Genomic DNA, 23,208 nt, shown 5'->3' on the forward strand with positions numbered 1-23,208 from the left:
ATATTCTCAAAGCCAACCTCATTAACTCAAAGTGGACACGTGGAGAGTTCTTTTCCGTTTTCGAGTCAACCCAGATCTCTTCCTATGTTTGTCGGTGGTTATCGTGAGACATGTGTGATCGCGGGATTTCTCTTCGACATCCCGTGTATGAAACCCGCCATCTTGTCGCGCCGAGTAAGAGAACAGCAGTAGATATGGCCGACTACAGTAACGTGGCTCCCCCGTCCTCTAACGCCGGCGGCGGAATGAACGATGCTTTTAAAGATGCTCTGCAGCGAGCACGACAGGTGAGGATATTGGCAAATTATTTAGTAAAAAACAAAAGTACTCGAAGTCGGCAGTAAGCAGCGAGTTTCGTCGCTTTCTGTCGTTGTCTCACGGTATTACGGCGGTTGTGCTAAGCTAACGAGCGTTGGCAAACGTTACGCCACAAAGCAGCGAAACAAAGCCGAGAAAGGAGCGATCCATGCTCGCTGTAGCTTGCATACAAATTTATTGGGTGTGATCAAAATGGGAATCTAAACTTGGTATGGATTAATAACAACCAGTTGGCTAACGTAAATTGGAAGTTGAAGCTTTCCTTTGTTGGTCCAGACTTCCGGACAGAATTGTAGGCCGCAGCTTGCGCGTCTGCCCTTTATAGCCCCGCAATAGAAGCCTAAACTAACGTCTTTGCTTTCTTTATACTTTCTGCTTTAGATCGCAGCGAAGATCGGTGGTGATGGAGTTGCGGCACCTCCAACAAACGAATTTGGTTACGGAGGCCAGAAAAGGCCCCTGGAGGACGCTGGTGGGTATTTTCCCATGCCTAACCTGATTATCGGTCAGTGGCTCAAATCGATTTAATGCAAGTCTTTATAATTAATGCTTGCTGTATGTTATAAATTGTTTCATCTACTGTAATACTGTTTTTATCAGTGTGTATTGTCTCCAGATAGTCTATCATTTTGTATATTGCTATAAACAATGTGAGCAGCTAATTTTTATTAATGCTTTCAGTTTTTCATGTTTTATGGCATGTGTTTAAGTCTTACCAATTGTTACCATTTTTGTACCCCCCTTACAATGTATAAATATTATACATTACAATATAATATAAGAGTGAAAATGAACATCTCATAGTGATTAAAGTTGGGTAATAGGAAGCTTAATATCTAGGCATGTTGAGTTATTGTTGGTTTCGGTTTCAAAAGAACGATGTGTAAAATATTGACTATATTTTTGTTATTGGGTACCCGGAGAATAGACCATTCCAGTGTAATACAACATCAGTGTAATAAATTCTTACTTCATTAAGGTTATACATTTCTGTTGTAGGGAGCTTTTGGGATACTTGAAAGCTGTAGTTTGTGGTGTAGTTGTGACAGGTGACTCTCAGCAAGGCAGTACAGTTACAGTTGTGTTTACAGCCTTTAAAATAATTATAAAGACATGTATAGTTAAATATTTATCAAATATTTTGCCTTTACATTTTTGTTATACTAATATGCTATTTTAAGATGTTACTCTATAAATGTACATGTCAGATCCCTATAGTAATTTGAGTAGACTGGGTAGTATGACAGATACTCACAGTTATGTTGTGTTGTCACAGACCAACCAGAGACAAAGAAGGTGGCTACAAATGACGGTATGTGACCTGATAAAATCTTGTAGTGAGATAGATGTGTTTGTTGTTCTTGGCGATTCTCAACTTTCTCTACTAATTTGCCTGAAAGACAGAATTTAGCAGATTTTTGTGTACTGACAAACAGCATATGTTTTTCCTTTTTTTTTCCCCAGCATTTTCAGGAATGGGAGGAATGGGTGGACCCCCAAGGTTGTTGCATCACTTGAATTTAAATGTTTATCCTTCACACTTGGTCGCACATTATAAACTTTACAATGATTTTGTTCTTTAAATTCTCAGGTCGGCATCAGAGGAATTCAAGGTTCCAGATGGAATGGTTGGATTCAGTAAGTTTTATTTGAGCATTAAAATCATAACTTCATTATTGTCATTTTAGGTTTTTTGGATGTCCAACTTTTTTTTTTCTTTTTAGTAATTGGAAGAGGAGGTGAGCAAATATCACGCCTGCAGCAGGAGTCTGGATGTAAGATACAAATTGCGCCTGGTACGTTTTTCTTAGTTGCTGATATTGGGACATCGGCGAAATAACTTTAGATTTGTTTTAATGGGTTTTTCTGCGCTCTAGACAGTGGAGGGATGCCAGAGAGGTCGGTGACATTAACAGGATCCCCAGAATCAATTCAGTAAGTAACCATCTTCTTTCTATGTAAATAGCCTACTTTAAGTAAATGTTAGTTTTAGAAGCACTGTCACATGATATTGTTGTTTGCAACAATTTGTTTGTTGACTCCTATGTCAAAACTAGTTTTTAAGAATTCAGTCAGTCCATGATAATGTGCTCATTGCAGGTCTGCAAAGAGACTACTTACAGAGATAGTTGATAAAGGGCGCCCTGCTCCTGCATTCCATCACAACGACGGCCCAGGAATGACTGTTCAGGAGATTATGGTCCCTGCTTCTAAAGCTGGTCTGGTCATTGGGAAAGGAGGAGAAACCATCAAAAGCCTTCAGGTGTGTCCATCTTGTCAATGTTTAAAGACAAATGTTAAGGGAGAGTAGAGTGGTTTAGTGATACGATGGGACTGTATTATAAGCAGGGGGACACATTTGATAAGTTTACTAGAAGTATTCATTTTGTAAAAACCTCCAGGAAAGAGCTGGCGTGAAGATGGTCATGATCCAAGATGGACCCCAAAACACAGGTGCAGACAAGCCACTTCGCATTTCAGGGGAACCCTTTAAAGTTCAGGTTCGTTTTCATCATGTCACTTTTTTTTTTTTTTTTTTTTTTTTTTGTGAAAAGGGGATGGAGAATACAGTGGTGCTGTAATAAAGTGTCTTTTCTCTTCAGCAAGCCAAAGAGATGGTGATGGAGCTGATCAGAGATCAAGGCTTCAGGGAGCAGAGGGGCGAGTACGGATCACGAATTGGAGGAGATAGCTTAGATGTGAGTATTTGTTTTTTTTGTTTGTTTGTTTGTTTTGCTTGAGACTTGAAAGCAGGATTTCAAGCAGTGGCTTGAATTTGGGCATTTTCTTTCATTTTTAGGTTCCTGTCCCCCGGTTTGCAGTAGGGATAGTCATTGGCAGAAATGGAGAGATGATCAAGAAAATACAGAATGACACAGGAGTCAGGATCCAGTTTAAACCAGGTGAGTGATTGATTCTTAAAAATGTAGGCTTGGCAAGATTTGGGAATCGGTCAAAGTCAAATGTGAAAGACCGCGCTCGAAAACTCATGCGCCACGCTGAGCTGCTTTTATGAGCCTACGGGAGATTTCTGTGTTTGTTTTGCTTTAGTTTATTCTGTGGTCTCTGTGTTTTAAAAGATTAGGTACGATAAAAAGTGTATGGAAAGTTGTGTGTAGCTGTGGAGGTACAGTTTCTTAATGTATTCTGTGGAATTATGTTGTGGATGTGTTTGACTTTATTGGTTATCGTCTCAAAATTTTCTGTGGAAATACTTTGAGCTCAATTGTGGAACATGGAATTCAGTAAGTGTTGAGTATTTATTATACAAAGACGATAATTGATGGACCACCAGACATGAGTAAGCCTGTCTCTACATTCATGTATAACCTCACTGTAAAATATTTGAGATACTGTTATTATCTGATACTATCGTTTTATAAATTATCAGTTATCAGTACTGGTACAGTTAAAGTTTAAGCCCAGCAACAGAAACCCTCTTAGGTCTCTAATCCTCCACTTTTCCCTCTGCAGATGATGGCAGCACACCAGATAGGATAGCACAGATTATGGGTCCCCCTGACCAGGCTCAGCATGCAGCAGAAATCATATCTGACTTGCTGAGGAGCGTCCAGGCCGGAGGACCTCCAGGACATGGTGGTGGCAGAGGGCGTGGTCGTGGGCAAGGCAACTGGAACATGGGTCCCCCAGGAGGCTTGCAGGAGTTTTCTTTCACTGTCCCAACCATGAAGACTGGTCTCATCATTGGAAAAGGCAAGTGGCTTTTTAGTAATATCTGGTCAATTAGCATTATATTAAGCTGCAATTGAGAGACCTTTAATAGTGACTCATTCTAGTATGAAAACCACAAAATGTACTTTGGGAATTTGTATCTATCCTATATTAACTACAGTGTTACCATAAGGGTTTGGAATATATTACACAATCACATTTTTTTGTGACCGAGACTTATTTCTCATTAGTCCTTCATGGAGGGAGATTCTCATGCTTCTTAGACAAAGAAGCATAAATCTGTTATACTTGATGGATAATTGTGGATTTCTTTTTTTAAAAAAAAATTTTTTTCAGGTGGTGAGACAATCAAGGGCATCAGCCAGCAGTCTGGAGCCCGAATCGAGCTACAGAGGAATCCCCCACCCAATGCTGACCCCAACATCAAGATGTTCACAGTCAGAGGCTCCCCTCAACAGATTGACTATGCACGGCAGCTGGTGGAGGAGAAAATTGGGGTGAGACTGATTACAATCCCCATATTGTTTCATCAATCTTTCATTTCCTGGCTTACTGACCTGGATCTGTTGTTTTACAGGGACCAGTCACTCCGATGGGTGGCCCACATGGTCCCCCTGGTCCACATGGAGGTCCAGGCCCACATGGTCCGCCTGGACCCCCTGGGCCCCCAGGTGCTCCTATGGGTCCGTACAACCCAGGACCATACAACCAGGGACCTCCAGGCCCACAGTAAGTACAGTTATCCCAGAACATTTATAGTGAGAGTGCTAAGACGATGGTGAGGGATGTGGAAAATGAATGATAATTTTCTTTCACTAGTGGTCCTCCTGCACCTTATCAGCCTCAGGGATGGGGCAATGGATACCCACACTGGCAACAGGGACAACCCGATCCAAGTGAGTAGCTGCTAATAGTTGACACACTGGTATATTTGTTGAAAAGTCAGTAAATTTGAAAAGCATTCTCTTGAAATACATGTTCACATGTAAAGGATTACTTGTTTGATCATGTTCACGACTTTGTTTGGCACCCATTTCTTATAAACTGGACGCTTGTGTCCAGATAAAGCAGCAGCCGATGCCAACGCAGCAGCATGGGCAGCCTACTATGCTCAGTATGGTCAGCAGCCTCAGGCTCCCATGACCCCAACAAGTGGAGCTCCTGGCACAACTCAAGCCAACGGCCAAGGTAACTGAAGCGTTTCTCAATTAGTCGAGTATCAGTGCTTCTAAAAGAAGCAGAAACTATTTAGGACTGAAGTAGTGCAGTTTAACTTAACTTTAGTAGCATCCTGTGCTCATGAGTTTGTTGTTGCACACCCTACAACAACTTTGCTTTTGCAGAGCACCTATTTTTATTTTTTTTTATCTTTTTTACTTTTCTAAATTGACCTACGGTACAGGGTAGTTTTCCTCCACCATCCCTAGGCTGACAGTCCGATCCAGGCAGGTGGAGGACAAACTGCTGAGAATGATTCACTAATTACAAGTGCCGTTTTTTTTAACAGGTGACCCACAGGCTGCAGGTCAGAGTGGACAGGCAGATTACACCAAGGCCTGGGAGGAATATTACAAGAAAATGGGTATATGAACGTAGTTTCAGTGTACACCTCTTAACACAAGACAGTCTAAACAGCCACTGGCCATTCAGTCAGCTTCTTTTTCAGGTGTGGGTATTTGTAAGTATTACTGGCCTACTGTGGAGCGTTCAGTGTGCCTCCACTTGGTTTAACATTTACCGCCTGTGCTGTTTAGACACTTGAGTATTTGCAGGACTGAGCTGGTGACACAGAACCACTTTTTATGAGTGTAGAGCAGCTTATTTTATCCAAACTGAGTATTGCATTTATTCTTTGTTCCATGAGCTGCTACTATATGCGCGTAGAGTTAAATGTTGCAGTTTGGGGTTTTGAGTCACGAATATTATTAATGTAGAATTATTATACTGTCACTTGTGATATTATTTGACACTTGGATGCATTGACACGTTTTTTCTTTTCCTCCTTTGTGTTTGCAGGTCAACAGAGTCAGCAACCTCAGGACTACACAAAAGCTTGGGAGGAGTATTACAAAAAACAAGGTTGGTAGTTCTCTGTATGCCTCGCAAAATTTATTGAACATGTTCTTTCTTTCTATGGTTCCAAAGTCCCAAGTGTAAATAATTGGTGTAAGATTGAAACTATGGTTGAATGAATTGAAGTAGAGAAACTAATTGTAGTCAGGTCCTAGTGTCTGTTGCCCATAACATAAGGAAGTGCATAGATTATATTAAAGTTTTAAATGTTGCCTGAGAGTTTCTTAAACTGGACAATCTATTTTTCCTGTGTAAGCATCTGTATTAGGAATTATTGACGCATTGGGCCATGACAAGCTGAAAGATATAAATAATTCTTGCACTTGGAATTTTTAATACTATTTGTTTTTTACTTGTTGTCATTTTTAGTTTACTTTTCAAGAGAAAAAATATTCCTATATTCTATGTAAAATTATTTTTAAGTCCTTCTAAACTTGATGGAACTTTGTAGATGAGTGATAATAACTAAGGGTGGCTGCCTCTCTGCAGCAGCTCTCTTTTAGTAGAGTTGCTGCTCCTCCAGCTGCCCGACAGAAAGGCAGAAGGTTTCTGACCTGCCACTCAGAGCAGTTGGTGGTGGGTTCGTTCCCCTTCTTATAATTGTTACTAACAATTTCTATCATTAACCTGCCAATTAATTGCTCTAGGAGAACCAGCAAAGCCTAAAAGATGGCAGTGAAAATGTTATGTTGCTCAAAATGAGTTCTTCCAATAGGTTTTATTTAGTTTTATTACAGTATATACATGTGTAGTACAAACCTGGAAAAAGTTGGTCCTCTAATGTTTATACAAAAGGACCTTTATATGATTTACACAGTGAAAAGGCGACTTGTATCTTTGTCATACTCCAGTTGAATTATTAATGAATCTCTGGGTTTTTAATGTCTAGTAAATGTTTTTTAAAAAAAATCAGCCTTCTGCCTACGACCTTGTGGTTTTGTAAAACGATAATTTGTATATGGAGTGTGTGAGTGAAAGGGAGAGAGTGAGTACAGGTCTAAATATGTCCGTGTATATGCATGTCGAATTATTTTTGGACTCAACACCTACATTGTGCAATGCAGCTCCATGGTCCCACTCAACATGAAGCTGGCTGTCTTGTCCAACTGTTCTACAAGCAGCAGCTGTTGCTTTCTGTCTTTGTGGGCTCAGAAACTCAGCTGTGGTCACACCCAAATTTTTGATGGAATACAAGATCTTATTTATCAGAGGTCAAATGTATAAAATACCAGCTATAGACAGCTGATTGGGTTGTGGCAAAGCTTAAAAGTTTGGGGGATTAGAAAGTGGTGGTCTGTAGTTTGTACAGCTTGGCATGAAGTTTGGGATGAAGGCTTTACAACAACCAGTGTTCCAGTTTTAAATACTTGGTTGGAAATTTGGAAGAATTTCTAGTTTACACTACTGAGCCTTTGGAAAACCAAACCTGGATAGTCTGTCCCCTTTTTTTCATGGGCGTGTATTTGTTGAAACAGTTTTCTCTTCTGTATCTCAGGTCAAGCAGCTCCTCAGGCCACAGCGGCAGCGGCAGCAGCAGCCTCTCAGCCCGGAGGACAGCCAGACTACAGCGCTGCCTGGGCGGAGTACTACCGGCAGCAGGCGGCTTACTACGGCACGGCCAACCCTCAGGCGATGGGTGCAGCACCACAAGCCCCTCAGGTACACCCGTGCTAAGAACCTGCCCTCCACATTCACTTATATCCAAAAGTTTTGCACCTCGACTCCCTTCCTTCCTTAGGTTTTTACAGGGATCCAGTGGCTGCAGCAGCTTCACAAACTTAACAAACACTGTTTCCTTCCTGCACAGGTTTTTAGCTTTTTATTTTGGGAAGCTGAGTCCACTGTTTCTGCTGTTAACATGCAATGTATCTTCTATGTATTTCTTCTGCACAGGGCCAGTAATGTGACGTGGACATAAAGTAAATGCTACATTGTCGAAACAAAATCCTTTGTTAAATGTTTGGATGCAGACGCCTTGATGAAGATCTTAAATTTCCTTGGTTTCAAAGTGTTTCACATAGATGGCAGATATCCCGGCGAACACGTCCTCTTTCTTTTTTTTGTTTTTGTTTTTCTTGTAAATGCTTTGTTTTTAGTGAGGTAATTATACATATGGTCATTCCAGCCCTGTATCTATATTAAATGTGGTTAGAACTCATGTTTATTAAACTGTAGACATTGCCATGTAAATCATCTCAGTTTTAAAATGCTGTTGCCTGTTTTGTTTCTGCAATAAAACAAACTGAAACCTCCTGTGTTGGTAAGTGGGGTGGTCTGAAAGCCGAACTGTTGAGACACATTTCTGTATGTTTTGGTTGTACCTGAAGCGGGGAAAAGATTTTTGAAATGCAAGCCATGTTTGGGGTTAATTGTCAAAATGGTTGACTCAAAGCTGTCCTGTCTCTCTCCAACTATAAGGCTCCTAGAAACATTATATGCGCTGTCATCCTGAGTGGTTCAGACAAACGTCCTCTTGTTTCCTGACATTACTATTGACTTTAGCTCTAGACAGATCTCTATCATAAGAACAGGTTTCTCTGTATCATGACTTATGCATTATTGCGTTGCTGTGGCACTCTATAATTATTTTGCCTGGTTTGCTGACATTGTTGAGGTAGTATGCACTGTATTTTTGCCTTGATAGACACTTCCTCCTCCCACAGGCAAGTTTAGAAAAGCGGTAAGCAAGTTTTTTTTTTTTTTTTTGTTTGTTTTGTTTTTTCTTAACATGTTCATCAGAAAATGTGGTTGCAAGAAATGTTGCCTATTTTTAGTGTTCTATAAACATATATATATATATATATTTTGTGCTGTTCTTTTTCCAGGACAGTGAGATAAATTGCCACTGTATCGAAAATGCATTGCAACGTTTGTCTTGCCCATTTCCAATTGTGAATTAACTCATGTTGAATTTGTTTTTTAAAATGTTTTTTTAATATAAAAACATGCAAAATCATATTTTTGCTGTGCCCATTCTGTTAGTGTTTATCCAATATAAGATCATAGATGTTATAGGGGCGTGGGTGGCTAAGCAGTCTTCATCCATCACTTGAGCCCTACTGTAATGTAAGTACAAAACTGTGATTCACTCTGAGCGATACACGCCTCCTTTAAAATGCTTTATAAAGTGCAAACGATGTAGTATTTTTGTCCAATATTGCCATTTCCCTCCCCCCCCCCCCATCTCGTGGGTAAGTATAAAATGTTTTGAGGAGAGGCTTCAGTTCTTTAGCCTATGATTCTTGTACCACATGTTTCTGAGACTTTACCCCCATCCTGACTTAATCTTTACATCATGATGATTCTGTGTAGATTGTTTAGGCTGTCTGTGTAGGTAGCATTTCAGTGCCAGTTGGATTTCTGAGCTGAGAGATTAAATGCTGGTAGGAACTGATTTAAGGATGTAAATGTGGGATTTTTTTTTTTTTGCATATCTGACCTGCAAAGTGCCATTGTCTAGTTGAGACAGTCATGTTTTTCAATTATACTTACTGCAGCATAGCATGCTTAGGTTTCTTTAATGTCCTATATGAGCATGTGGAATGATAGTGGAAGTGCTTCTCACTAGTCCAGTATTGATTATGCCATTTTCTGACTGAGCACTGTTGTGAAAGGCTGTTCATTTTAAAGGTCAAAACTATCTTTGACTACATTATTCACTGATGGCAAACAGTGCAATATATCTGATCTTTGCAGTGTCGCCCCAGACCTTGCACCTTAGGTTCTGCTGCAATAACACAGGTAAGCGAAACCTAAGGAAACCAGTGTTTTTGTTTTTTTTCTTTTTGTTACGTGACATGACCCATACACATGCAAAGAAATGCTTACCTGTGTTGTTAACATGCCTCAATGCATTTGTTGTTAGTCATGAAGAACTGTTAAGGAAATTCAAGTATGAACAGCCCTTTTTTTAATTATAAAGTTTTGCCTTTATGAATAAACTGCATGATTTGACTTTGAAACAAGTGATCAGAGAGTTGTGTAGGTTCACTGAGGAAATATCACTGTCCTATGTGCTTAATATTTGATAATGGCCTCTTCTTTGCATCTGGGTAAGTTTTACAGTGACGCATTGATGCTGTAGACATTGACACCGGTGTAACAAACTGCATGCTGTGCAAACCTGTTGCCAGAAGTTAGCAATGTGATCCATTGATAGGTCAAAAACGTTGAACCACTTGATTGTTTTATTTATTTTTGTTTTTTTATTTTATTTAGTTTTTTCCTTTTTAAATGATTTTGTTTGTCGTGGTGTGAATCTGCCCCCAAGTGCAGTGCAAATCTTCTATTGAAACGCTGCTGCCTTCACTTCTCGCTCACAGTGTTGGAGGATGCTGCAAGCTTAGGTCGTAGAGTCAGGCCCTGTCGTAGTTTGTCCCCAAAAGGAGGAATCCTTTGTCAGTCCCACTGCTGAACGTAGACCGTTCAAGAGCTCCAGTGATAAGGTAAACATATTAAACAGCAACGCAATGAAATTTAAAATCTGTAATTGCAAAAGTGTTAGTCAGATACATGTTTTTCAGCTCGGTTTGTTTAATCCTGTTAGTGTGTTTAGTTTTCTAATGGTTTTTTAATTGCTTGATTGCCTTCAACAATAACCTGAACAGGAATGTGCTTTAGAAAGTTGGATGAGGACAGGAGCTGATGTAGTTTGAATGATACTTGCACTGTTTTATTGGAAATAACTTTGGGGTTATCAGTAAAAAAAACAAACAAAAAACAACCCACTTTTCTCTGTAGTTAGTCACAATGTTTGAGGCTGTTCCTTCTATATATGAGATACTCAGTGTTTCAACACAGTTTGGGGTGGGGTGGGGTGGGGTGGGGGGTTGAAGACTAAACAAGGAGCATGCCTTAGAAGCAAAGGTTCCATGTGCGGTATATATATTAAATCTGTTGGTTTTTGAATGACATGTTTTGACTTCTGAAATGTGGTCATGTTAATAAAGTTGTATTAAAACTGTACAAAAGTACTTGAACTTTATTTTAACTGGGATCAGTCAGAAGTTTGATTTAAAAGGAAGGGGGAGAAGTATTTCTACACAGGAACATGTAAAAGTTTCTTGGGTGAGGACAACTGTCGTACCAAAATTGGATTTCCACCTTAAATTACACAAACCTGTCCATTTAAGCAGTTTCATGTTCACATTCTTGTTTAAACTTGCCCTGTGAAAAGGTATAATTAGCAGAGAGGGTTTCAACCTAGTGTAATATTTCATTTGGTTTTCACTGCTCCGTTAAGTCTCGAACTGTATCTGAAACCAGAATGGGGGGAAATAATGAACTGAGATGTATCCAAGCTAGTTCATTAAGAGCAACTAAAATCATACAAATTTAAACCACCCTAAACACCTAATTGTACCTGCCCAACATTGCTGTAAGACCACCACCACTACTAGATTTGGTCTTAAATGGTTTGCAGATGCAGTGCATCCAGAAAATATTCAGTGCTTAACTTTTTAGTCTTCTAACATGGGGCAGCTGTAGCTCAGGCAGTTGAAGTGTCTCTGAGGAAGACAATGAATCCCCAACAGCCCTTTCCCATCCCAAGCCTGGTAGAAATTAGGGAAGGTCGTCAAGGCGGACATCCGGTGTATAAACTGCCAAATAAACATGTGGACAGTGATCTGCTGCCGTGACCCTGAACTCACAGGATAAGGATAAAGGACAGACACACACAAAATTGCTTGGCACACGTGTTTGGGTGGGCAGTTTTTTCCATCCTTTGCAGTACAGCTCCATCAGGTTGGATGGGGAGTGTCGGTGCACAGCCACTTTCACATCTCTCCAGAGATGCTCAAGGGGATTTTGTTATATTTAATTATTCAGTTTTACCATAGTAATTCCTTTATCTTGGGATTGTTGTTTTTGGATCTACTGTATAATTCATTTGGTCTGTAGATTGTCAGCAAAGTATTTCCCGTGTTGGATAAAACACACATGCAGGTACTCAAGACTAAGGAAAATACTCACAAAAATAAGCAATAATTTGTTTTTCAGCCGTCCACTTTCAGAATAGACTGATTTAATTGATCTGCTGAATATTTTTACACTGATGCAGGATTGTTGGTACCAAAATTTTTCACTTTAAGATTGACTTGAAATCCTGCAAAAAGAATTACACAACATGGATGTAGGAGCTGTAGCTGATGGATTATGGCACCTTTTGGGCTGCATGTGTTGGAATTCATTAAACAGTAAAGATTGAGTCCTGGTGTTAAAAAAAAATCCCTTTTTATGTTGCTACACATAATGACTCCAGTCAGTTTTCTCCTTTATGATTCATTGTTCTATCAAAAACAAAGTATATTTAATAGTTTTGCGTTGCTCATGTTCAGAAGTGTTTAATACATAAATCTTACTCATCACAAAGACACTGCCCTTTCTACTAATGAATGTTTGAAGCTCATTACAAATAATGCATACAGGCACAACTACAGTTTAAAAAAATAAATCCTGCATCATTAAAAAAAAAAACAACAACAAACCCTGCAAAATACATTTTCTTCACTAATGGCAATAAATATGCCTGGATTTACAACACATCTACTGCATTGGTATCCATGACCGGCTCACACTAAGTATAAGTTACAAATATTATTGCTATGATAAACTAATGTGCTCCGCCATGATGGCACAGTGAAAAGAGGATGAGGCCACACCAGCATTAAAGATCACATGTGAAGTCAGATGGCTGGTACAGTTTCTAGGTCCTCAGATATAGAGCGATGAGAGCACAAGATATGACGGAAGATGCCTTGGAAGATGTGGATTTTCATGAAATTACTTTATGCATTGAAGTTCTTAGATTAGGGTTTAGCTTTAAGCTGATATGTTCACTACAAAAATAAGAGGCATTCACATCTACGGCCAGCTTTCTTTGGTGCAACAAATGGCGTGAAGTCACCCTGTAATAAATACAGAGATGTCCTTGTGTGTATTGTTTGAGGAGCTGGGTCTGTCGTGAGATTTCTTCCCGTCTCTCACTGTACTTGTGCCTGCAGTAGGCTGCTGGGGACCAGCTGTACCTGTGGGGAACTGCAGCCATTGAGTTGCAACAGGCAGTCGGCTCCCAGATAGGCCATCGTCAGTTCAGAACGCTGGTGCAGCAAGTGGAGGATGTCCTCTGCCAGAGTCTCCACTGAGGAATAACGCACCTTGTCTAGGTCAAAAATGTCCTTCAGCAAGTACAGCACCTGCTCCTAGAGATGAAAAAAAAAAAGTGTAGTTGAATTTATAAAACTGCATTTGTACTTGGGGTTAGCAGCTACGGCTTTTCTCCAGGCGGGTTTCAGATAATGAACCTCAAACCCTGCCAGCTATTGGACCAGCTCAGCATTTTCTCCATTTCACAGAAATCAGTGTGTATGAGCCAAGCAGGGTTCCCTCTGTCTATATTGTACTAGGTTAGTTAGATTAGGAAGCGTATGTAGAAGCGTACTGATGATGTCATTAGTAGCATCATGTCACTGCCTTTGAAGTTTACCTTTCAAGGTTGTTCAAGTAGTTGTCGTAGAAACAATGTTATGAAAAGTTTGTTACGAGAGAGGTAGTTCAGCTCAGCCTTGGGAAAGAACACACAGCTATAGGAGCTCGAAGCTACAGCTATGAAAGCTGACAGGTTCAGTGTGTAGCTGTGGAGGCACACGGTTTCTTACCTTGTTCAGTGGAATTGATTTGTGAAATTACGATTCAAAGACGTGTACTGTAGAATGTGCTATTGGCCAAGTTGAGAAATGTAAAATTCAATAAATAAATTCATCATACAATGAACTCTTTCTGAATAACTATGTGGCACAAATAACTCACTCATTGCAAATTACTTAAGCCTTTTTGTGCAACCTCAAAAAAGTATCTCAGCAGCCGATTCTGAGTTCATGAAGATTTCTGAAGATGGCGTCCATTTTTCCCTTTCCCCAATGTCGTATGAACTAATTAGAACCTAGTAATTCATTATCTCCTGGTCTATTCTGTAGATTAATTCAGAAGCTACTCAACTCAACACCTTTCCGTTTGTATATAAAAGTATCAATATTTGCTATGTGGAAATGTGCTACATAAATAAATTAGCCATTTTTAAATGTATATTCCAAGTATTGTTTAGTTTTATGAAACAAAGATTATGCTGAACTGAAGATGACTGTTTCAAAGGTCTTTTGTTAGGTCCAGAAGGTGAACAGTAGCAAATCTAACAATAAATTAAGAGGTTATAAAAAAAAAAAAAAAAAGTCACTAATAGCCGTTTGTCTTTAGACAAGAGGTGTGAACAAGAAAACCAATAATGTAAGGGTCATTTAAAGACAGGTAACAGCTTTTTCTTGATCCGGTCTCTGGTGCTGAGACACTCACCTTGAAGAAGCAGCAGAAGTCATGCAGGGAGCTCTTGGGCCCCAGGAAGCCCCAGGCCAGAACAGGGCTAATCTGTTCACACACAGCATAGAAGTGAGAGATGAAGCCGTCCGGTACCTGAGTCGGGTTACAGGAAAGGATTATGCATTGGTTTTTATAAAACAAATTTTTGAAGTAAAACTATTAAACACTCATTCAGATTTCTGTGTAATAAATAACACGTAAATTAGTGTCTATAAATTACTAGCAAATCAATCAGTTATGGCAACTAGTGCTAGTGTTTGCAGCCCTAATCTCTGAGCTCCAAGATGAGTGATAGGAGCTAAAGCAGCAATACTGTGTACAGTCCTGCTCCTGTACCTTCATGTGCTGCCTCTTCTGCTTCAGCACAGACCAACAGCTTGATGCCACCGCCTGTAAAATGCATTAAGATTAATCATCCGCAAAAAGCCTAAACAGTCATAACTTCAGTGAACAGATGGGACGGTTTTCCTCACCGTTTCCTTGAAGGAGCTGTTCAGCCAGCGGTTGTTGATCACATTCTGGATTGAGATCGGTGGATTCTCCAGGTCCTCAAATGAATCTATCAGGATGAAGTCCAGCACTATGTCATAAAAGGTCAAGTGCTTCACCTGGTATTTAAAACAAAGCGAGAACAATCAATAATCGATTATTCCATATAGGATCCAATAACAAGTCAGAAATGATTCTGTATGAGTTTTAGAATTTAAAATTATTAGTTGTCCTCTAACCCCTCGTGTGGCCAGCTCCACCTCTGTGTTTTCCCAGTGCTCTGTGTGCTCCAGGAAGGACATCATTTCCTCATAAACCTCCTCAAATCTCTTTGGGCTCTGCAAACCACACAGTAAGTGTTAGAAGGGAAGACAAGACCTCTTATCTTACAATTACTACCTGTGGCTTCAGTCTCACCTTTTGTGCTTTAACTATAATTGAAGACAGTATTTTCTTTCCAGTATCGGTCAGAAACAGTCGGGTTGTCCTCTCAGACAAAATGAGCTGGGGACAAAATAAGTACAGGACTTTGTTTCAGTCGAGAATCAAGCAAGCAATTACCTCCATTCATTGCTTATTTGTTGTTTTAATTAAGTAAATATATAAACATTTATTTACGAAATAAAAACTATACTAAAATTAGGTTTGGTAAGAACATTCATTAATATATTGGGAGGAGTATTGGATCCAATTCTCTGGAATTCTATATAGTACCTTTAAGGAACGTAACTCTTTAACGTTTCCAAAAAATCATGTTGCACCAGCCAGAACAACGTCAATAGGTTTACTGGTTCACTGTTAATAGGAATTATTCTGTACCTGACACGCCTGCCGCACACAGTGCAACTTGGCCAAGAAATCTAGGTCCCCAAGACACTCCAGCATTTCAGTCCTGACAATAAAAGAAATGGAAAAAAATTAAATGTCTTCAGATAACACAGAACAATCATTTGTTGTTAAATGGAAAAGGCTTCAACTTGTGAAGGAATCCCCACAAAATCTGGTCTGGGGGCAAAGGTTCTTGTATGTTACACTAATTTACTAATTTATTTACCGCAGCACCCTGCACGAGATCTTGCCCTCCTCAGCCATCCGTAGGGCCTCCTCGTAGAAAGGATGGTGGCCCACAGCAAAGATGCTCCTAAGCTCTCTGTGCTCTGACGGCTGAGACATAGACAGCACAGGTAAAAAGGGTAATTATGGAAATATGAATTTCTAACCTGGAAAATAAGATTCAGATCCTGAAATGAAACATTACAAAACAAAGTCCTGCTCCTATAATTCTTGAAAGTGAAACAAACAAAAAAAAGCTTTCTAGTCTGATAACAGACACCAATATCTCAAGAAGTATGCATAATATATAAATACTAAAAACTTAAAACAGGAAATATGAAGGCAAAAACAGAATCTGATAGAGTTTCATTGCTTCCTCTATATTTTTACTGCTAAACGTGTTTAAGAAAGAAGATGCTCAAAGTTAATCTGACGTCTGTTAGTACAAATATTAAGGAGTTAAGAGTCTTCAGAATATTTTGAGGAATTCAGCTTGCAAAGCCAGTACAGCTGAATGTCCACAACTTAGGTTTGAACACTAGTGGTTTGCCAGTGAGTAAGGGTTTCAATCATTCAGTGTTCCTTGTTTCCTGCTTAAAAAGTCAGATCACCTATTGGTAACATTAATTCATGATTTAAAGTGATGACAGGACATAAAGAAGGTGCCGTCAGTGTGTCTGCTCTCTACAGGATGGTGGACAAACAGGCTTTAACACTGCAGCCTGTGCCAAAAGATTGTCATAAGAGAAGAGGTATCACTCGGTTTTCAGAACCTCCCAGTTCCCTGCCACCAGAGTATCGCCGGTCAGTCAAAACAAGGCTGAACAGCTGGATCTACGGCTGTAGGCTGGTGGCTTAATAGACAGGTGGGTGACATAATGGAGGAGGATTGGGTTGTTAGGATAGACTGGCTAACAGAAACCAGGGATTTCAAGTTAATGGTCTCGGTGTGGATGGACTAAGCCTGTCCTGATGGTGATCAGGTCTCCATCATGTTTGTTTGGATCACCAGCATAGTTATTCGTAACTCTCCAAAAGACTGATGTATGCATGTGACATAGTGCATGTGTATTTTAAAAGGCACCAATTGACATGCATGAATAGTGAAATGGTACATTTATACTTATTGTCAACATAAGCAGGCTTCACTTTGCGGTTTTTGTTTTGTGGAGTTTTATTTGGTAGAAACATGAGATCCAGAGTCAAGTTTAATGCTCCTCTTACCTCTGCAGCAGAAACAAAAGAGTCAGTGGAACCAATGCTGAGGGTGTCCCTCAGGAAGGCTTCTTCCAGCTCCTCTCGGAGCAAAACGCCTGCCGTTTTATCTGGGGAAGAAGAAATATCCTGTTCACACAACCATAGTGTCACTTTTTAACGGGAATGTAAAGCACTCTGAAAATGTAGTGACAGCAGAATCCACACCAGCACAGCTTTAAAGAATGCAGTTCACAAAGGTGCTGTATGAGTTTAGATTACACTGTGTGGATGTGGCTCTTTTTCTGTAACTGTCAAGAAAACTGATATCATACTGTATGCGTGACTCACCCTGGCTGTTGCTGTTGTATGAGGGCTCTGACATTCCCAACAATCCCTCAAACTCCTCCTGGAGGTGGTAAGCCCTCTGCAGCAATGACTTCAGCCTGTAGATGAACTCTGCACTGATGACATCCTGAACAGACACACACGCACATAAAAACAGGGCCCAAAATGTACCTTCACCTTTATATATTATATAATACAATTATGGGCGAGAGATCTGTCTACAGATCTGATATTAGATGATCAGATTGATGATCTACAGAAAGATGTGACTACATGGCTCAGTTGCATGAAGACAATTCTGAAGCAGCAGACAAGATAAAAGTTACAATAATGCACTTGCCAATCCTGTGATCAGCTGACGCTCCTTTTGGGATTTCAGTTTTTGTTATTCCAACTTTAGAGCAGAATGTGGATTTACCTACTTGAGCCCAGATAAGTCGTATATAACCAGACACATTAAAGATTAAGGCTCCTGACTATGTAAAATCAATACAATTTGATCCAAGTATCCAACTAGTAATGTAAACTGACTTACAAAAGATGCTTGCTGGGACAGAGATTTTACTCAAAACATCTTCTTAGACCTTTCTTGAGAAACTTGTGTAACTTGATTTTTAAACAGCTTTCTACAGAGACAACACTGAGAAAGGAATATCTTTGACAAGACAGAGCAGCAGACTGGAAATATGTTTGGGTGCACAGGCTTAACTATTTGACCTCCACCAATTCAAAACCCTTCAAAAGTACGTCTCAGAACCAATGAGTTAGCTTCTTACACAATCCCAACTCTCTGACGCTGGTGGGCTGTCAAAGAGCCGGTTATTCGTACACGGTATGTGTCAGGCATTTATAGTGACCTGTAGTGGTGCAGTGTTTGTGGGCTGTGTGCACCTCTCAGCTTTCCTCTGGTTTAAAAGAACAGAGTGCGTGGACAGAAGATGTTGGCAGAACTTCAATCAATACACCACCTCTTGAGACTCAGGCATAGAAAGATGCTGTCAAGTCATTTCATCCAGTGAGAGGGAAAAATAATTGATAGAAAAATAACACAAAGTCTTAGAAAAAACAAATTTAGTTCAAAGGGAATTTATATCTTTTAGTGGATGTTTGTGTGTTTACCTCCATGCTCTGTTCAGCAATAGCATCTCCAGATTCTGTTTTGACGGAGGCACAACTTGCATCGTCCTCAGTCTGCTTGCTCCTGAATGTCAATGCCTCCTCCCACCGATGTAGTGCCTCCTCAAATAAATTCAGACCTGCAAAGACACAAAAAAAAACCCTTCTGAATCCTCCAACACAACCAATAACTCAAACTTTCACAAAAACACTGACCATTACAAGGATTTCAAGCAGTTCTACGGGAAAATAAAGTCATGTATTGAGTAGTTCATTCTTACTATGAACAGAAAGGTGACTTAGTGTACAGCAATACTTACCCATCAGGTACAGGTTTTCAGGTGTGGCAACTGGCAAGTTGACGACACTGCAGGTGTCAGCATCCTCCACTCTGTCCCAACAGGTGGATTCATTTGCACAGGTGCTGCTGCTGGATGAGTTCATGCTTTTCAACTGCAAAGAAAGCAGTTGAGGTAATAGCATCTTACTGAAAACACAGAGTTATGTATAGAGGACATGACATTGCGTAGTACTGGCTCGACTCTGAATAGCATCTGCCGCATTCTATTTGCCTGGCAGATACCAAAAAGTGACATGAAAACACTGCAAACCACCGAATGGTCAGAGAGAAGCATCACTACCACAGATGTCTTAATCTAAACCAGACTTCATTTTTCCCAGCGTTTTTTCATCATGCTGATTTTTAGGTTATTCTGAAAAAGAACACTACTACGCAATACAAAAGCAGCTATAGATCAGCAAAATGTTACTGCAACTTTTTGGTATACATGTTTTATTTGCCAATGACGTGCACATAAATTTGCAAAACACCTGAGTTCCTAAATTGTATAATTACACAACTCTTTGTTTATAATAAATCCTACCTATGGTTCACATTCATTATCTAAAAATGCTATTTGACCACATGGTTCATTTATCACAGTTTAATCTATGAAGAAGTCACTTATGTGATCTTGAGACAAACTGACATAAAAGTCGAACAAGGTCAGTCTGGGAAATTAATCTTAATCAGCACTCGTTTGTGCATTTTAGCAGAATGTGAATGACAAAACACAGGTAACAAAAACTGCAACAGTTCTGTATATTTTAAATAAAATTTGATGTCTTTTGTTTAAAACAGAAAATCATTTAACATAAAATCTGAATAAAAACGAAACCCCACAATAAAACTGTCCCTTAGGCTTACCGAAGATAGGCTCAGCACAGACCCAGATTGTTTTCTGTAGTCTCCAGTATTTAGGATCAGACCAGGGGAGTAGTCATCTTTGGAGCTGACGGTGATGTTTTCACTCGTGGTGTCTGTGCGGACAAAGATGAAAGGTGTAATGTTTAAGAGGAAGATCAGAATTACACATGCCCCATTTGCCAATTCAATATGCGTAACATATGTTAAACACGTGACTGTAAGTAAATCTTTCAGGAACATTCACAGCTTTAATCACAAACAGAACTGTGGGATTTCTGCACAATCACAGGGTTCACAGAATCCAGCAAGGCCAAAGTTTAAGAAAAGGGAACAGTCAAATACTGCAAAAGCATTTAAATGTGTTAAGTGTTTCACACTTTATTTTGAGTGCTGATTATAGAGTTCACCCTATTTGCTCATTTCACCCCATCTAATCCAATCCATCTCTGTTAATATCTTTTTATCTTAAAATCCTAAATTAGTTAAAGCACTTATCTAAAGCTGTTTGCTGATCACTGTAATAACATAACACTTCAGCATCTTAGCTACCTCTTTAAATGAAGATCACATGCTAGTAACCTGCTGCAGGTTGTTGGGATAAAGAAAAACAAAAAAGAAAGATCACAATGTCAAGAAGCCTCACTGTTCTCTGCTGTGGCGGGAGGGAAGAACTGCAACCCAGTCTGCTCCCACTGAGGTGAGAGAGCCTTCTTTCGGCCCTTCCTCCTCTGGAAGCGGCGTGCAAGGAAGAGGAGGGAGATGGTACCAAAGGCAGTGACAGCCACCAGCTTCTTTGTGTCTGTGCTGACATTTACCTGGAAGACAGATAGAGGGAAGAAGCAGCTAACTGCATTAGAAATAAGCCCTGAACAGGCTGTGCAGTGCAAAAAAACTGAAAAAAAGTCTTAACACTTAATGTCAAATTAACATCACATTAAAGATAAGTGTTCCAAAGCTTTATTAAGATTTTAAAAAGTGCACCTGGGACTGGATTATTTATTAACTTCAGTAATATGACCACCAAAAAGTACCAACGCTGGAATAAAATAACAATAACAAATCAAGCACAATACTTGAAAGCATCAATTGCCAAGGTCCACAACAGGACCACTGAGAGTCAAGTTCCAGCATGTCAGTTTACAAAAGTTATCATATTGTTCTTTCTTTAAAAGAAAAGCTGCTGAACGGGCTACGATTATTCAGCAGCGGCACAGGTCTGCAGTATTTTCAAGCTCTGTCTGTTAGTGCCTAGCATCACAGGCCACACATGCTCCAACCAAGCCTAATGATATCAGATCTGCTACGTGACTCTGGCCACATAAACACCTTCCATGCATCCTGCTACACGGAGCCTCACTGAAGGAAAATTCCAGTTACCATCCTGAAGGTCACAAATATCAGAAAAATACCTAAAAAGTTAGCATGCATAGATGCAATATTTATTCCTATCAAGTACTGTTAAGGACAGCAGTGCATATTTTTTTACTTTGCCCACTTAATAAGTAATATATAGGCTAGTAAAAAGCTATTTAGAGAAACAACAGAAACAGGAATGCAGCCAAGTAAAAACAGGCCAAATGTGTATTAGTAACATCAGCAATGTTGCCTCTCTCGTGGCCAAGAGATAGAGACCTGTAAGAAATCCAAATATTAGTGGTTTATGAAGTCCCAGAGCTTTTTACACACCCTCACCTGTGCCAGGGAACTGCAGACAGACAGTGGCAGGTCAACCATGCGGAGGGCAGCAGTCTTAATAGACAGCTGGGAACATGTGAAGGTCTCATTTGTCATTTTGGCAGTCTTTCCATGACTTGGCAACTCTCTTACCATCACCTGATCTCCTCATCCCTGTTCGGCTGGAGCTGCAGGGGCAAGTGACATGCAAGGGTTTAACCTTGAAAGACTGGGAATTGGGAGGGGGATATAATTATTACATAAAGCCTTGAACATAGAATATGTTGCGCTAGAAACAAGGCTTGCCTAGCTGCAATAGAGTTGGGCAAATCAACAAAATTTGTACTATTAAAATGATTTATTATGTATAAATAATTACTTACATGAAAATGACCATGAAAGAACTGGCAGACTGTGAAATATATGTAAATTACGGACCAACAGGACTGAAAGTGCACAGTAGTAGGTGTGATAAAAACCTGACCTAACATTGTATGCATGTTTAAACAAGTGGGCAGACTAAGAACATCAGTATATTATAGGCTTTCGCGCTAAAAGCTTAAATATCTTCTGGTTGAAGCTTCTCAAATGAAATGATTCCCCGCTTTAAATTGTTATTGCAATGCCCTGTTTTTTTCCCCCACAAACCCAAAAATATTCCGTTTAAAGTCACAAACGCAAGCAGCAAAGCCTCCCATTTGTAAAGCTGGAACATGGAAAATTGGAGCATTACTTTTTCTTCATTTCAGAATATTTTGCATGATTTTCGACAAATCCATTAGGAGATTGTCAAACACAGTTTGTATTACCTACAGAGATATGTGCTTGAAGGTGTGGCTGTTTGAAGGGGGCTAAGAAACGCGTCCGGTTACTGGTCATTTCTTTCTTTCACTACTCAACTTTACCAGAGAGGCTGACACACCGAATGAATGAAACAACTAGTAATATCTATCATAAAATGAGTAAGGCTCAGCAACTTCTTAAGTTTTCAGCGTTGACAAGAAAAAAAAGGCATGATTAAAAGCAACACCCTGGGTGTTAGTCTGTCAGCGCATGGTCAGAAGGAAAACAACGGGGGTCCTGCTTAAAAAGCTAATCGCTAACTTAGCTATCAAGGCTAATGACTGCTAGCAGGGTTAGCTGAATCTGTTCAAACAGCCTGAATTAAACAGTCTACCAAAGAGTCATCAATACGGGCAGCTATCTTCTAACTGGACGTGACAAACATGAAGTAGAATGAACGTTGCCGTACCATTTTGAAATTACTTCCACGGCCTCCAGTAACTCCGCCGGTCCTCCAACTGACCTCACCTTTGCCGAATGAAGGACGATAACAGCACGCGTCCATCTAACGTGATTTTCAAAATAAAGGCAAGCTCCCGGTTTTCTCCATGGGGTTTTTGCGCCCCCGCTCGGAAGCTTAAAAAACTACAAACCAATTAAACGTTTTTTACAGCATTTTTTGACGTAGAAAGTAGAGAAGAAGTTGTGAATTTCAGTATCGAGATAATTCACATAGTCCAGATGTTGCCTACCTTGATGTATAAATCCCAGGGACCCCAATTGCACTAAGTTACTTTGCAAAAGTTTTAGGCAATAATTTAAAGTGTGGGTGCTTTCAAAAAAGTAAATACCATGAATAGTTTTATGAGTTAACTTTACAAAGGTGC

At 39.8% G+C, this 23,208-nt stretch overlaps 2 protein-coding genes across 11 annotated transcripts; one reads left to right on the top strand and one right to left on the bottom strand.

The window, feature by feature from the left end:
- Positions 1-126: 126 nt before the first annotated feature.
- Positions 127-12,600, top strand: fubp1 (far upstream element (FUSE) binding protein 1). Of its 9 annotated transcripts, XM_067529316.1 has the most exons (21): positions 127-287; positions 700-823; positions 1,595-1,630; positions 1,783-1,819; positions 1,910-1,956; positions 2,043-2,114; positions 2,196-2,253; positions 2,419-2,581; positions 2,721-2,819; positions 2,922-3,017; positions 3,119-3,221; positions 3,793-4,032; positions 4,348-4,508; positions 4,589-4,740; positions 4,831-4,907; positions 5,074-5,199; positions 5,519-5,593; positions 6,028-6,090; positions 7,580-7,743; positions 9,781-9,825; positions 10,407-12,600. In XM_067529316.1, the coding sequence occupies exons 1-21, from the start codon at positions 195-197 to the stop codon at positions 10,428-10,430; spliced, it is 2,055 nt and encodes a 684-aa protein (XP_067385417.1). In that variant the 5' UTR covers positions 127-194; the 3' UTR covers positions 10,431-12,600. The 9 variants fall into 9 exon arrangements, with proteins under 9 accessions (XP_067385417.1, XP_067385410.1, XP_067385409.1 ...); XM_067529309.1 differs by lacking the exons at positions 9,781-9,825; positions 10,407-12,600 and adding an exon at positions 7,978-8,337; XM_067529308.1 differs by lacking the exons at positions 9,781-9,825; positions 10,407-12,600 and having other exon boundaries at positions 7,580-8,337.
- miga1 (mitoguardin 1) lies at positions 12,413-22,903 on the bottom strand. 2 transcript variants are annotated; one of them, XM_067529318.1, is made up of 16 exons: positions 22,791-22,896; positions 21,557-21,726; positions 20,508-20,679; positions 19,865-19,977; positions 18,978-19,110; positions 18,661-18,797; positions 17,545-17,668; positions 17,224-17,324; positions 16,001-16,110; positions 15,766-15,838; positions 15,364-15,450; positions 15,186-15,284; positions 14,931-15,065; positions 14,794-14,847; positions 14,434-14,550; positions 12,413-13,286 (listed from the first exon to the last, which is right to left on the bottom strand). In XM_067529318.1, exons 2-16 carry the CDS (start codon positions 21,692-21,694, stop codon positions 13,068-13,070), a joined length of 1,812 nt encoding a protein of 603 aa, XP_067385419.1. In that variant the 5' UTR covers positions 21,695-21,726; positions 22,791-22,896; the 3' UTR covers positions 12,413-13,067. The 2 variants fall into 2 exon arrangements, with proteins under 2 accessions (XP_067385419.1, XP_067385420.1); XM_067529319.1 differs by lacking the exon at positions 21,557-21,726 and having other exon boundaries at positions 22,791-22,903.
- Positions 22,904-23,208: the final 305 nt, after the last annotated feature.

Source organism: Channa argus, chromosome 14, assembly GCF_033026475.1.
Source record: "Channa argus isolate prfri chromosome 14, Channa argus male v1.0, whole genome shotgun sequence".
Lineage (NCBI taxonomy): Eukaryota > Metazoa > Chordata > Actinopteri > Anabantiformes > Channidae > Channa > Channa argus.